The 14,669-nt window shown below is 38.3% G+C and overlaps 1 protein-coding gene across 1 annotated transcript; it reads right to left on the bottom strand.

The window, feature by feature from the left end:
- Positions 1–113: 113 nt before the first annotated feature.
- On the bottom strand, positions 114–14,654 carry LOC140932971 (glutamate-rich WD repeat-containing protein 1-like). The gene is made up of 14 exons (XM_073382476.1): positions 14,507–14,654; positions 12,812–12,946; positions 12,550–12,599; positions 12,239–12,316; positions 11,698–11,766; positions 8,589–8,703; positions 8,040–8,125; positions 6,782–6,949; positions 6,252–6,295; positions 5,004–5,142; positions 4,393–4,517; positions 3,811–3,882; positions 1,824–2,025; positions 114–837 (listed from the first exon to the last, which is right to left on the bottom strand). The coding sequence occupies exons 1-14, from the start codon at positions 14,529–14,531 to the stop codon at positions 733–735; spliced, it is 1,413 nt and encodes a 470-aa protein (XP_073238577.1). The 5' UTR covers positions 14,532–14,654; the 3' UTR covers positions 114–732.
- Positions 14,655–14,669: the final 15 nt, after the last annotated feature.

The following is a 14,669-nucleotide window of genomic DNA, read 5'->3' as shown; positions in this document are numbered from 1 at the left end:
ACAGGACTCTATGCTCACGCCTATTCTTTTGCCGTTTGAGAATCTAAGTTTTTTCAGATGTGTCGAGTTTTGGTTATGACGCTTAGGTAAAAACCACTCGGTAGCCTACATGGCGTATTATTACCAGGATACTGAAATAATAATTTTAATAATAATTAAAAAACTTTTTTTAACATTGACTTTATTATTTGAAAGATTTTCTGCGCGTCGTCAAGAACTAAGAAAATATCGTACAATTAAGAGCTCTCAACCAGTTTATACTGCCTACTTAATCATGTGACCATCTGTTCCAAATTGTTATCGTACCGCATCTTTTTAACCAGTCGCTATCTACAAGTCGTACAACAAATGCTGTAGTTCGAAGCGTGCATGTTTACGTTAATTTTGTTGTTTGATACTCGCGTAACTGTACCAGCTGTTCGGATCGCGGAAACAACAACTGTACGCTGATCAAGGCTTTCTCGGATCAAATTGGGCCCAAATAAAGAATAATTCCCTTGTTTCAACAGCACTGGCGATCAATGCTTGCAGGATTGCAGGCAGACTAAGAAGTTTGCCACTGCATGAAGTAAACCGGCGGCGTTCCTTCAGTATCCATGGCGTTGTCAGAAACTTTTCGACACGATCAGACGAGCAGGAATGACATTTCTCGTGTTCTTTCATGTCCTCTGCTATTTTTTCAGTGCACAGAAAAAACAACACTTTCCGTGCCGGGCGCAGTACACTGCCGGACTATACGCTGATTGTCTTGAAGATATTGAAGCCACTCTCAGCAGTGCTTATCATTACTCCGGGTAACTGCCGATGCCAATGAACTTCTTTCACATCCTTTTGACCCTGGAATAAAACCAGAAAGAAATGAGCGACATTTAAAAAAAAGAGGAAAATGCCCAAAAACATGTCCCGAAGAAAAAATAAATGAAAAAACAAAAGAAGAAATATCAATCGGGGTAACTTTCTCTATGTCCATCCACCTCACCACCCCTGAGTTCCCTTCACGCTCCCCCACACTAGTACCCTGAGGATCTTCCGCTCTCGTGGTCGATTCAACTTACACCTGCCAGAGATCCAACTTTTGTGTCTTTGAAGATGTACCGGAAAGCCAAGGTATGGCCATTCCATTGAGGGATTAAGTGTTGTTTGCGTCTCGTTATTTTCGCATTTTTGTTTTTGGGATTTAAAAAGTCGAGTACCTTATTTTAGGCCCAGGCCCCGTTCAGTTCCCACGGAACCACCTTAACCGTACGAAAGGTTGGACGCATTGAACGGTCCCGTGTGGACGAAGCGTCCAGTCAAATTTTGAGCCGGTCGAAGCTCGTAGCCTCAGATCGCTTTCTTTTTAACCAGTAATTCATAAAGTAAGAACTGCGAGCGGCAAGCGAGCGACATACGCTTGAGGAGTGGAGAGACGCGGAGGCGATTTTCACGCGACCTCCCGTATTTCTCTCGCTTCACTATCACTGAGGAAATGAGTGACTGCTCGTAGTCTAGTAAAACCAGCTGATATGGTAAATTATGCCCCATCAATTGTGACTAGCCTAGTGTTCACTTAAAGTTATTTTATTTTTTTTTGTGGTCTGTCACGTTTTGAGTACTAAGGTGTTGAAACCTAGGTTTGGGGCCAAAAAAAAGTGTCCCTTTCCCCAGCTGAATAGAGGTGTCTAATCAATAGAGGTAATAAAATACAAAGATGGAAGTGAACATTTTAAGGGAACCAATTTTTGTGTCCCATGAATGGAGGTATCCCTTGTATTGAATAGAGGAGTCCTGAAGGAGAGGTTCCACGGTAGAGATAAAATCCTAATCTCTGCTGACATCCTTACCATATGGATGAACAACAGCTGTGGAGGAACATCCAGATGTCTTCCTTTGCCTTCGGTATCGTTATCTCGCTCCACTGCCAAGTCCCACAGAGTAACTTGATTATCTGATCCAGAAGCAGCAAATACTGAGCTGTCAGTATGGTGCCACTCAACTGAAGTGATAGGTGCTGTGTGGTGCTTGAATACTGCTACAGATACACCACTGTAAAGAGACAAAGGGGGGAGAAATGTTATATACCCTGCTCGCCCCACCCCCTCCCCACCCATCCCTGTCGTGAAAGTGCTACAAGGCCCTCGATGACAATGCAGCAATTGTTCCAGATTTTTAGATTGACGACGGAATCAATGACACCGTATATTTAAAATATATAACTCAGAATAATATAGCGACCTCTCTATATCCATTTTTGGTATATATACACTCAATGATCCTGGTGATTCAAGCAATCTGACTGGTTCGCTATCTCGGACTACCCCAACTAGTGGTCTATTATCAATGCCGCGTTCTGATTGGTTGAGTTACTACTAGACTATATGTTATAGGCCACTAGTAGCGAAAAGCGCCGGATTTTTGGCGGCAAAAAAAGGATTAAAGTCTTGCTTTCAGTTGTTTTGTCTCGGTATTTTTGACCAACTAGTTGGATTTTACTAAAACTATTCCTCTCGCCCTCATGGCCTCTGAGTCAATAGCCCATGAGGCCGAATAATTGTTAAATATTCACTGCGCTAGGCGGTGAATATAAAGCAAAACAACATCGCTGTTGTGAACTGGGTGTTTTGCCGAGTTTCAGAGTAAGAACTTTTTTACAATACAAGAATAACCCAAAGTTGTTTCGTGAACTCGGGACTTCCACACAAGACCAATTTTGTCTAGCAACAAATAGAAGTTTATGTATGGAAAAAAAGGACAGCAAATATTTTCGAAAACTGTACGTTCCAGCAAGTTAACATGGCAAAGAACACTGCAGATAAACAACGCTCACCTCGATTGTAGCCGCTGCTGCTGACAGCATTTGCAAGAAGCTAGCCTGCGTAGCAAGCGTTTCCGTTTGATTTCGGAGCAAAGAAAGACCGGGGAAGGAGATTTTCGCTTTTGACCGCGCGAGAAATGAAACGAGAGCCAAAAAATGAAAGAGGGGGGAGGAGGAAGGGGAAGGAAGAAAACTTTCTTCCCCACCCCCTCCCCGCTCGTTTAGTTGCGACATTTTCCGCGCGGTCTTTAACTCTCGTTCTTCGTTCTTTGCTCAGAAACGCTTGCTACGCAGGCTAGCAAGAAGCGACAAAAAAAGTTTCTCATTCACGGTGAGTTGACAGAAGCAAATAAAGCTCTGTGTTTTTTCTCAGAAAGGGGAGTTATTTAAAATTGCGACGTTTTCTTTTCAATCATTGATGCAAAGCTCACAAAAAAAATTAAAACTATCAAATAATTTACCATGTTTGAAGATGCTGTAAAGATCTAACCTTTGCGCATCTACTATTTACGGTTTCGTGTTCACGCATGAATTTACCCATCAATCAAACATACATATTTTTAATGGTTTCCTTTCTGATTTTGTTGAGATCACTTTGTGTGAATATACTAAAACAATTATTTACCTCAGGCGAAGTTAATATTGTTGAATAATCCCCTCGACTTCTTCTCGGAGATTATTCAACAATGTTAACTTCGCCTTAGGCGAATAATTGTTAAATAACCGCAGGGTCAGATATTGCACTACCAAGAGCCAGAACTGATTATTAACGAAAACGTTTAGCACTGGGATGCTTTTTCAGCTAATTACGCAAGGCACGCTTATGTTAACAGATGGTCAAACGCAGACAGACAAAACGAAGGACATACATTCTCTGATACTATCCTTACAATCATAGGAATAGCATAGCTGACATGTCTTTCTGTGTTAAACTGACTGATGGTACACCCTGTATGATCAGGTTGGTGTGCCTGTGATGTTGACTGATTAGGTACCCTTGAGATGAATCCTCATACCTTTGAAACTGCCGAAGATCCCAAACTTTTATAACACCATCATCGCCTCCAGAAACTATGAATGGTTCATTTCTGAATAGAAATCCAAAACAGAACTTTAAATGTTTTCATCTGCAGACAGCTAAAGTATAATGGTAAAGTAGCACTTCACTTGCATTACTTTTAAAATCCGACGTCGGCGACGGCAACGAGAGCGTCAACTCTGCGATCAGGTGTTTTTTTTTTCTTCTTCCTCTCCTTCTCCTAAGAAACAACGTTTTCGCCACCGACGGCGTGCTCCGATCTTAAGCTTCCTATTACTTCCTACATAGTGCGTGTCACATACGTTCTCTCACCTCAATTAATAATTTTCTCACGTTTCTGGGAACTCCATTGCAAAGTGTGAAGCCATCATTGTTGAAGGAGGTTACCTTAGCATGAAGCTTTTCATATTCAAATACTAATTGTTGCTCTGAATGCTCTAAAACAACCTATACTTACAAGTTTTAGTATAAAATAAAATTCAGATTGAAAATAAAACATAAGGGGTTTTATTTGTTTAAATAACATTTATAATACTATTGCAACTGAGTCACATCTCACCTGTTCCAAGAAATAACATTAACATCAGCCTCATGTGCTTGTGTAGTCAACATGCAGGCTTTGGAGGGTTTGGCTCTCGCGTCCCAGATTCGTATTGTTTTGTCCACTGAACAGGACGCAAATACCTGTGTTAAGGATAAAATAAGGCACTGACAGTTATTAACATCACTATATCATAAGACCTGTATTCTTCACACCAGCCGCCCAGGAAGACGTTCTTAGGGCTTCGTCAAGAGTTCATTCCCAGCGAACGAACGCGTGACGAACCATTTATGAATCATTTGGTAGTACTTTTAAAGAAGGTTTCATTTCAAAAGCTTATGAACGACTTGTCAAGCCATGTCTCCTCGGCTACTCCCACAATGTACTCAGCTGGTGAGTAAGTATTACAATGAAGAATAGTGGAACTTGAAATACTAAAAGTGAGCAGAACTAGCTCTACTCAAAGGACTTTCATCCCCTAAAGAAATAACAAATCATGTAATGATAATAACGTCCTTCAGCAATGAAAAACGGTACTCAACATCAACAGTTTGAAAGTACTATTAATTCAGGCTTTGACGATTTCGCATAACCATCCGCTAATTTTTTTACTAGATAGTTCTGCTTACATTCTGTTCATTAGGGCTCCACTGTATGTCTTCAACAGAGTCTGTATGAGCATTGTATGGTCTCTGATCAACATGCCAGCTGCCACCTTCAACAGGCGACCAAAGATGAATATTCCTCTTGCAATCACCTGTTGCTAATCTAATCTCAAATAAGACAAATTTCTAGATTACTTACTTTACCTAATTTCCTTTTACTTGTTCCTCTAGATAGAGTCGATTTATTTAACTGAGTATTGGAACCACGTGGTACAAATAGTCCTACTCAGTAATTCATCACTAGGGACCAATTTGAGTTCTTTCAAACTTTATCGCATGTATTTGAAACTGCACATTTCGTCAAATGTACGCGAGTTTTCCTGGAGTTGAATTCTTAACGACTCTGTCCATGTTCAAATAGAGAAAGGACAATTTGTCGTCGTATGTCCACCCCCTCCACAAAACGTCGCTTGGGGAGGTTTCATGTCGTAGTCGTACAGTGGACGTCAGAGAAATGTACTAAAAGGCGTGATGCACGTGCAGAGCAGTTGTTTTTGCTCATAAAATCAATTGTTTTTGACGTTGTCGTCGTCGTCGTAGTTGCTTAAGCTGCCTACTATCGCCTGATAGCCTGCACTGCAGGCTATCGCCTGATGAAGATAGTACGCGGTCGAAACGTCGTGAGACAGACAATAAACGAAACCCTTTATATCACCATCTTGGTTGTCAGTGTATTTTAGAGTTTAATACAAGTGCCTGATCAGTTCTATTAAATGGCTATTATGTCGTTTTTAGTGTCACCCTTTTATTATACCCCTAAGTACTAATTTTTTTAAATACTGAGGAAAAAGTAGTTTATGCCAGCATTTAAAAATTATCTAGTATCAGCTCCATATAAGCTTTGATGTATCGCACTTTAGGTTTTTTGGGAACCCCATTTATAAAGGTTTATTAAAGTCAAGTTTTTTTTTCTAAGCAAAACTTAATTAATTCTTAATATCATATTTATCAAATGTAATATTATCATTTTTTTCAGTCCGTTGAACAAAAAAACAAGAGAAGGAAATAGTAACGCATAATTATGACTGAGAGCATGACTCGCAAAAACTGCCAGGCAGCTGTAACCCTCGCTTCTCACATCTTGCAGCTCTTAAGTCCAAAAAAATATGGGACACTGTGCACGGTCTAAACATTAAAGAAACTCTTTCAGCAAAGTGTTGTGTTTTTCAAGTCGTTAAAGTTAAACTATTAAGCAGTAAATGCATTTTCTACCTTCCACGGACAGTACTTGACCAATCCATAGCAAAACCTTCCGTCTTAAAAAAAAAAAAAGAATGAGTTAAGAATTCAGATTGATAACAACTGACATGAACTGTATTTTGACTTCGTGGTTATTAATTTCTCACTTATTTGGAAATTGACGTCTTGAAGAAACTATAAAGGACACTAAGTTAATGGTAAGGAACATCTAGTACTTTATAAACACTTCATATTGTGATTTTTAATTTTGTTCATTTAGCCTGTTTGCTAGCAGGTGAATAATTGAAATGATTTGCCAAATTCAGTCATTGCCTGTCACAAATCAAAATTCAAGAATTTCTTTTTGTAGAATACATAAATTTGTACTTAAAAATAGTACCATGTGAAAGAACTGCTGAAAAGGTTTGAGTTTAAAGGTCACACCTCATCACAATAAACTCACCGTTAGCACTAACACAAATACGTAAAACCTAGATTTCTCTTCGCCAAATAATATTCATTCTAGGAGTGACTACTAAGCTATTAGGTGTACTTCAGCTGACCTGATGACCATCAAATGAAAACAGTGGTTTGAAGTCTTTTGCATGACTTGGTTCAGCTAAAGTTGCTGGATTATCAACTGATATCACTTGTTGAGATACGTCCCAGATATGAACTTGTCCTCTTTCAGACCATGAAGCTACTATATGCCGCTCAGGGATGGATGAATACTAATAACAAAACACAAAAACATCAAAATGGACAGTCACTAAGGTCACTAAATATTGTGAAATAAATTTAGGCTGACTTTACTGGTACCTACTGACAGGATTTGAGAAGTATATTTTGACCCTGTAAGCTCGAACATTTTACTGTATAATTCTTGATCGTGCAAATAATTTTGGGATTAGCCTTCTTTGCAAAAGCTAAGTTGCATCATCAACAAATAATTGGTTATCATGCACAAGCTTGATAATCATTTTTTCGATAAAATTAATAATAATTTATTAATATTTTTTGCGACTGGTATCTAAAATAAAGAAGATCTACTTTATTTTTATTTTATAAATTTGGTAACTAATTGACAACTCACACTGGATCACTCAAAGCAAGAAGAAAAGCAACAAAGAACTGACAAAAAAGAAACTACCATCATCCAACCTAATTTTTCACTTTGCTAAATAATAATTATAATTAAATAAATAATGATTATTATCATTTTAATTTCACTCATTCCCTCCTTTCCGTTTTCGCTGTGGAGGGGTGGGGTGGGGGAATGGGGGTTAGGGAATGGCTATGTTACTGGTCAAAATTTAATTCAGGTTAAAATTTTTAACATTGTAGGTTGATTCTCAATTTCCTTTGTCTCCCAGCACTGATTGCTCATGAATTAGGGCTAGTAGACAAAGAAAATTAAGAATCAACCTAAGTAAAAAATTTTAATCTGAATATCATTTTGACCTGTAACAGCTACTGATAGGCTCTCTATACTTGGTACTTGTCGTATTAAACAACTAAGGGCGCTTTCCATTTGTAAGAACTGACCAACCAGGCTATTCCCATCTTATGAGAATTTAACTTTTAATCAAAGCTATCCAGCCAGATCAGTCAAATCCTATATAGCATGCACGAAGGAAATTGTTTTTCAGCAAAAACTCTTGGAAAAAGACTATTTCATTTTCAAATGACAGGTCCGGCCATGGTCTGGCCTGCCAGTTTTGACTTTTGGAAAGTGCCCTGAGTCTAAAAGGGGAATTAAGTGGTAATATTAATTATTGAAAAGCCCCTAAAAGACCCTTCTTCTTGAAAATGCTAACTTACCCGTATTCTATTAACACCACCACTATGATTTAACATGGCTGTATCTAAGTCAGGTTCTTCATCTAACAGTTCATCATCAGAATCACCTTTATTTGGAATGAAAAGTAAGGTAACCTATGATGGCTATGAAAAAGTAAAAAAACAAGGTAATAATGATGATTATAATAACGGTAATGGTGCTGATGATACAGGGTACAACAAAATCCTGGGGCTTATTGAGTGAGCTGTTAGGCTAGCATAAATTCAATAACAGTTATCTATGACAGTCAAGAAAGATTTACAGAGTTAAACAAACTATTAGTAAGTGAAAGAAAGGGTTGGTAAGCCTGTACATAACTGTTCCAAGCTAGTAATTATCATAACTTAAGCAACAGCTTGCACAAAGGGCAAGCAGTCTTTCAAATTTTCATCTCACCCTTACAAAAGTGGTGGAGATGGTGGTGGTGATGGAAATGCATGCTCTTTAAGACTTAAAGAACTCACTGATTCAAGCTAAATTAAATCATGAATGCGCTTATAAAGTGTACAACGTCATAAGGTTTGACTTACTATCTTCATCATTTGATATAGTTTTGTCTAACTGAGACATCTTCATGACAATGACATGGTTCTGTTTTCCTGGTGCTGCCTGGGTTCCAGCCACAATGTACGCTGTCATTGGAAACTAAAAAAAAAAAGAAATGAATTCAATAACTATTATTCACCACCACAAAGGTAAGGACCACAAAAGAAAATGCAACCCCGAAAGGCTTTAAGAATAAAATTATATGATCATGCAGTCCCTTAGTCTGTAAGAATCGGGAGAATTTTACTATAATACACAAGTAGTAATAAATATAAGTAAAAGAAGATTTGGGCTCATTTTGCTGTATAATTTATGCGATATGCCTGGGGGAGGGGAGAGGGCACTCAACAAAGTTTTATGCAGGGAGGCTCCACCCTGGAGTCCAACCCCTTACCCTTTTATATACCATTTTTGACAAAAAAAAGTACCCCTTTCATATACCTTCTACAGATGGACCTCTATGTTCTAAGTGTGGCCCGACCTCTTGTAAGCCTGGCACCATCCATCCAAAACACTTAAATATTTTCCCAGTTGAAGCCCTACGGTTAAAACCTCTTGTAAAATAAGAACCTCTCATAAGCCACCATGAGCATATTTGGGGCTAGGACTTTTATAGCTTTCCATTTTTATAACCTCTTGTAAATGACCACTTGACCCATGGTTTGGACTCTTTGTTTGTTGTATGTACAGCAGCTGTACTATGCCTCTCAGAGTTATGAAGAACTTTCAGTAACAACATGGAATTACACATATAAATTATGTAATTTTCAGATTGCATGCAATGAATTCCCTGCCAAAAAGTAGATGCGCTGGGACCCCTGTGCCTACCTAGATTCTTCTTAGTGATCACCTCCCCAAACCAAACGCTGAATCTTTTCATTTTGGGTGGTGACTCAGGGGAGGTTCAACAGTATTGACAAATGGTATCTCTTTCACATGGCTAGTTTAGAACACTGCATCTTAACTGCTGTAAATGCACCATCTCTTTAATATGAAAAAATCACTAAACCAGGAAATTTGTTGTCATTTTCACAGCCTCAAGATGGGTCTGTTAGCCCTTTTAGGTCCTTCTGTCCTTTTACAGACTAAAAAGACTGATTTCCCAACCCTTTCATAAGCCTGAAAAAGGTAGCTGTTTCTGACCTGTAGTTTCCTCATATGGACCATTATAAAGAGTGTCTCCTACCCTAGGGGTGATCTCCATTATGTTCAACAGCTTAAGTGTGCAAAAACCCACTAAATGGCCTGTTGTAGTTGTAATGAATTATTCACTAAGATTAGCAAAGAACATTATTTTGATGAGAGATCAAAGCTCCAGAGACACCTTTTGGAGTGTAGAATTAGACCACTCAAATGAAAGTACAGCACAATCATAGTGATTTTAAGGTGACTATCTAGCCATATTCAATAGCATTGTACTATGGAAACAAGGACATAAACCCTCTCTTTTTCACCTGGTTAAATGCAATTTAACTAAGTTAACCGCCATGAGCTTAATGGTCAAGCAGTTCACAAGCTTAGCAGTCAAGCAGTTCATGAGCTTAGTGGTCAAGCGGTTCACAAGCTTAGCAGTCTAGTGGTTCATGAGCTTAGCAGTTAAGCGGTCCACCAGCTTAGCGGTCAAGCAGTCCACAGGCTTAGCGGTCAGGCAGTCCACGAGCTTAGCGGGCATCCAGTGGTCAATCCCATAAGTGCAGGCTCACATGGCATGTGGAAGCTTTGTATGGTGCTGGGATCTTTGAGTTCTTTGTTGAGCGTTTGTGCAGCGGCCTGTGGAGCATTTCCTTTAGCATCTTCCCCCCCCCCACCCCTCACATCTCTTATTTTTCTTCCTTCCACTGTTTCATCAGTGTAACGGGTGCCTAGAATGGGCCGGGGCTCATGGCTGGGTTGCGGGGATTTGCCAGCCATGGGGGCAGTATTCTATCTAGGGGCTGACTGGTCACAGTGGAAGCTCCTAGGTATCCCATGCACCCACCTTCCCCTTACGCGAGGCAGTTGGTTAAATATAGTTTATCATATTCTTGGCTTGTTACAACACTCTACCATCAAAAATCATCATAAATCTATAACTGGTTCTTTTTCTTAGGAAAATACCTTAAGGAATGAATAAGGGTGAATAAGGGTATGAAAATCCACTGATCCATCATGATTTATTAACCATATCTCCCATTAAAAGTTCGTTCTGAATCTGAAATCCAGGCAAAAATATTTTGCTACAAGCAAAGTTCAAAAACTCAGGGCCCCAAAAATGGATGAACCCGCAATCTGCTGCGATTTCGCTCTGAATCCCAAATCCGGGCAGAAATATTTGCAAAATGCACTTAGGATGGAATATCATGTGAGCAAAAAGGTCACTCTGACCTCTCTTTTAACCCATTCGCTCCCGGAGATTTTGCCAAAAAATGCGTTTTAAAGCTAGTCGAGTGGTTTTCTGGTCACTGTCGTGCTATAAAGAGCTAAAACTTACCACAAACCGGTTTACAGGTCGTACACTTCATGGCCTTCTGATCCAGATGCAAAATATCAGCTTGCGAAGTTGGGGCATGCGCAGAAAGCAAAATTTCGACATAGTTTTTGGGTTTAAGAGTGACACAGCAGTCTTGACTTTTACTTTTCGCTTTCTCTCCTCCCCTCTTTTTTCGCTTTTCTTGCCTCATTTTTTTTTTCTCTTGCTTGGAATTTAGTAGGCTTCATTTTGGTGGGAAAGTTTTTAGGATCTTAGGATTAGGTGAAAGGAAAGGTCGGTGGGCAATGGAACAAGATTTTCATGGAGATTTTCAGGTCAATGTTGCATGGTTTTTTGCCTCCTTCTACGGTGTCCTTGACTGAATTGTGCTCATTCTGGTATGGTTTGAAAGATCTCTTCACTCTGCACAAGTTATGGAAGAAAGTTGTCCTTGACCATTAAAACTGATGACGTCACAAAGGGTAGAAAGGACGTGGATCCCCACGGGCGGTTACGGGCGGTTCAGGGGCGAATGGGTTAATTGAATAATGGTAAAAAATGGCCTAAACCATTCTCACAGTTTGTTCTTGCTGAACAGTAAATTATTTTCTTTTTATGGTCTGTAAGGTTGCAATATTCCTTACCTCTGTTCTTGAGTCTCCAAGGTTGTCTGGAATGACATCAAAACTTAGACATGGAGCATTAGTTTGGGCCTTGGGAAAATTACATGAAAACATAAAAAAAGATGTTTCAGTTACTCATGAACAGCAAATAAGAAATTACAGTGAAGTTGCACATGTATAGTAGGTACGTTGAACAATTTTTTCAACACATCTTAGCTACACAGGGTATTAAGCTATATAGATACAGCTATATTAAGGTATTTGTCACCATGGAGGGAAGGGATTTAAAGCACTTTTCAGATGTGCATAATTATGTAGTTTGGTTCAGAGTATACATTTAGGTTTGGTCTAGAATAGAGCTCGAGGAGACTTTTTGACACTAACTAAAACAATGAATCATCTACAAGCAGTTTAGGTTTGCATTTGGCACATTTATTATTTCATTTTTAATTAATGATTTAAACAAACAATTTGAGTGATTATTTCATCAACTACTTAAGGTGCTCAATGTAAAAATTAACTAACGATTGATAATTTCCTATTAGTTTACATGAGTACTTACAGCATGGTACATTTCATATGCAGATTTGTCATAAGTAAGTTCATCTCCTTCCTCCATCTCATCACCAGGGAGAAATACCTAAAGGTATAGTTAGTGACAAGAAAGATAATAGTTAAATTACTGTGAATGATATGACTACATATAACAGAAATTTCAACAACATAAGATCCAACCATACATCCCTCCACTTTCCAAGATGGTGTCAAGGACTATATATATATATATATATAATGTAGATAAATTCCACATAAAAATGCTGTTGATTAGATTTTTCAATATATATTTTTTTCTGGCTGACAAAATGTGCACACCTCTTTCTTTTCCTCTTTTTTCTTCATTTTACCTTTGGCGTTCTTTTTTTCTGCAAGTAACAAACAGAAGGAATAACTACAGGGAGCATAATAAATATAATCAAACTACTACATTGAGAGTCAAGCCAAGATACAGTGTAAGAATGAACTACCAACACACATTTATGCTTAGCATTACACTATGAAAACGTTCTGTTTTGTCTATACATCTATGCATAAAGATATTCTGGATTATATTTTCAAGAAAACGTTTTCAGCTTACCTGAACTTGATTCTTCTTTGCCTTTTACTGGTAACATGGTTTCTTCATCAATTTCATCATCAACCTCAATGCCACCATCACTATCATCATCACCTTCATCATTGTCATAGATCTCCATTTCTTCACCTCCAGAACCTTAATGCAAAAATCAACATTTATACAACACCATGCAAGATCTTATTAAAAGTTGAGGATAAAAAAGAATTTAAGATTCAAAGTAAACTATAACCAATACTATCCTGAGTGACACTGATCTCAACTAAGTCTTATTCTGCTACGAAGATTCTGTTAAAGTGCCTTTTATAAAATTAATGTGCTGAGTTTTTATGGAATGATCAACTTAATCCTAGTTCAACCTCTGTGAGTGCCATATGCAAAGATTTTAATACTTGCTTAACATTGAGGTCAATTTGATGGAATTTGTAAAAGTAAATCACTGTAAGATCTGTGCATAATGTATAAACTATCCTGCACCCTAGCTTTCATTTCCCACTACTACAGAGTACGAGTAAATTCCTTACTCCAAAAATGTTTGAAACTGCCCCTCTATGTACTTGTCAGTGATAGCAATTAATAAAGATCCAGAAATTAATCTGCAGTTTGGGAACACACCAAGGTCATATATTCGAATTCTCCTGGATTATCTGAAGTCTCCCACATATGGCACAAATCCCCCTGTCTCCTGTATCGGTTGTAAAATCTCCTGGATAAGATCAATTTTTGAGCTCTTAAATTCTTTGCTTTAGTTTGCATTCACTAATTCGCTCAGCCCATTTCCCCCTTAAATGCTAAACGTGCTACAAATGTTAACAGTTTTCAGTCAAGTGACAAATCTGGAGTGTGCAAGGCACTGCTTACAAATCATATGATTTCAGTGGGAAAACCAGCTGTTCATTGATTTGTCAATTTCCTATTGGGCTCCAGAGAGGAAAGCGACTCAAAACTCCACTTTTATTAAGATCCACGCAGTCAAATATAAAGCTGTAAGATCAGCATTCATTCAATAACATTGTTATATTTTGCCTTTTTTGTACTCCTTGTTGGAAACTAAGAAAAAACCAGCAGTGAGGGGTAAAAGAAAGAAAAAATACAGACTTAGTTTGTTGAATAAAATGATGGTCCATGCAAAACTTCCATGAGTTTTGAGCAACTTTCTAGCATCAGCAAAATCAACTCTTACTTCTTTTTTAACCAAGTCAAAATCTAAATTGTCACTGGCTTCAAAAGCCAAAGGCAACTAAGGTTCCCTTTGTAACGACTGTGAAGCTACCCTGTATGTAAACAAAACTGTCTACTGGCCAAGAGATAAGTCATGTCGCATTAAAATGCTAAAAAAGATTACAAAGCTAAAATGGTTTCACATTTGAAATACAGTCAACTCTCTCTGAGACAGACTCCTCTGGCACCGGCACAGAATGTCCATCTTAGGTATATGTCTAGTGGCCAACTCTAGGTGCCCGTTTCACAGAGATGTCCATCTTATAGAGGTGTCCATTAAGAGAGAGTTGACTGTATTAAGCATGATAACAAAATGATTGTCAGTCGATATAAGCTTCACACTCAGCAGCTCAAAATATATACACCATGAAACACAGTTTGCACTGCTGTCCACTACTTAGTAATTCACTAATAAACAATTATTGTTTTGACAAGGAACCTAGATCATTTTATAACGGAGTGAGTAATCATACAAACCTTCAACGCATTCTTCGTCCGCCATTTAATATCAAAGTGCTCCTAAACAGCTGAGCAGTCGTCCTATAATTAAATTAAATAATAAAAATTGGCACGTGTGAACTCAAACCTTGACATATTCCTTACATGAAGCTTTTAGTCGCTAAATGAGAAAAACCCGCTG

The sequence above is a fragment of the Porites lutea genome, chromosome 4 (genome assembly GCF_958299795.1).
Source record: "Porites lutea chromosome 4, jaPorLute2.1, whole genome shotgun sequence".
In the NCBI taxonomy this organism is placed as follows: Eukaryota; Metazoa; Cnidaria; class Anthozoa; order Scleractinia; family Poritidae; genus Porites; species Porites lutea.
Note: the sequence above shows the minus strand (reverse complement) of the source record. Positions and strands in the feature narration are given on the sequence as shown.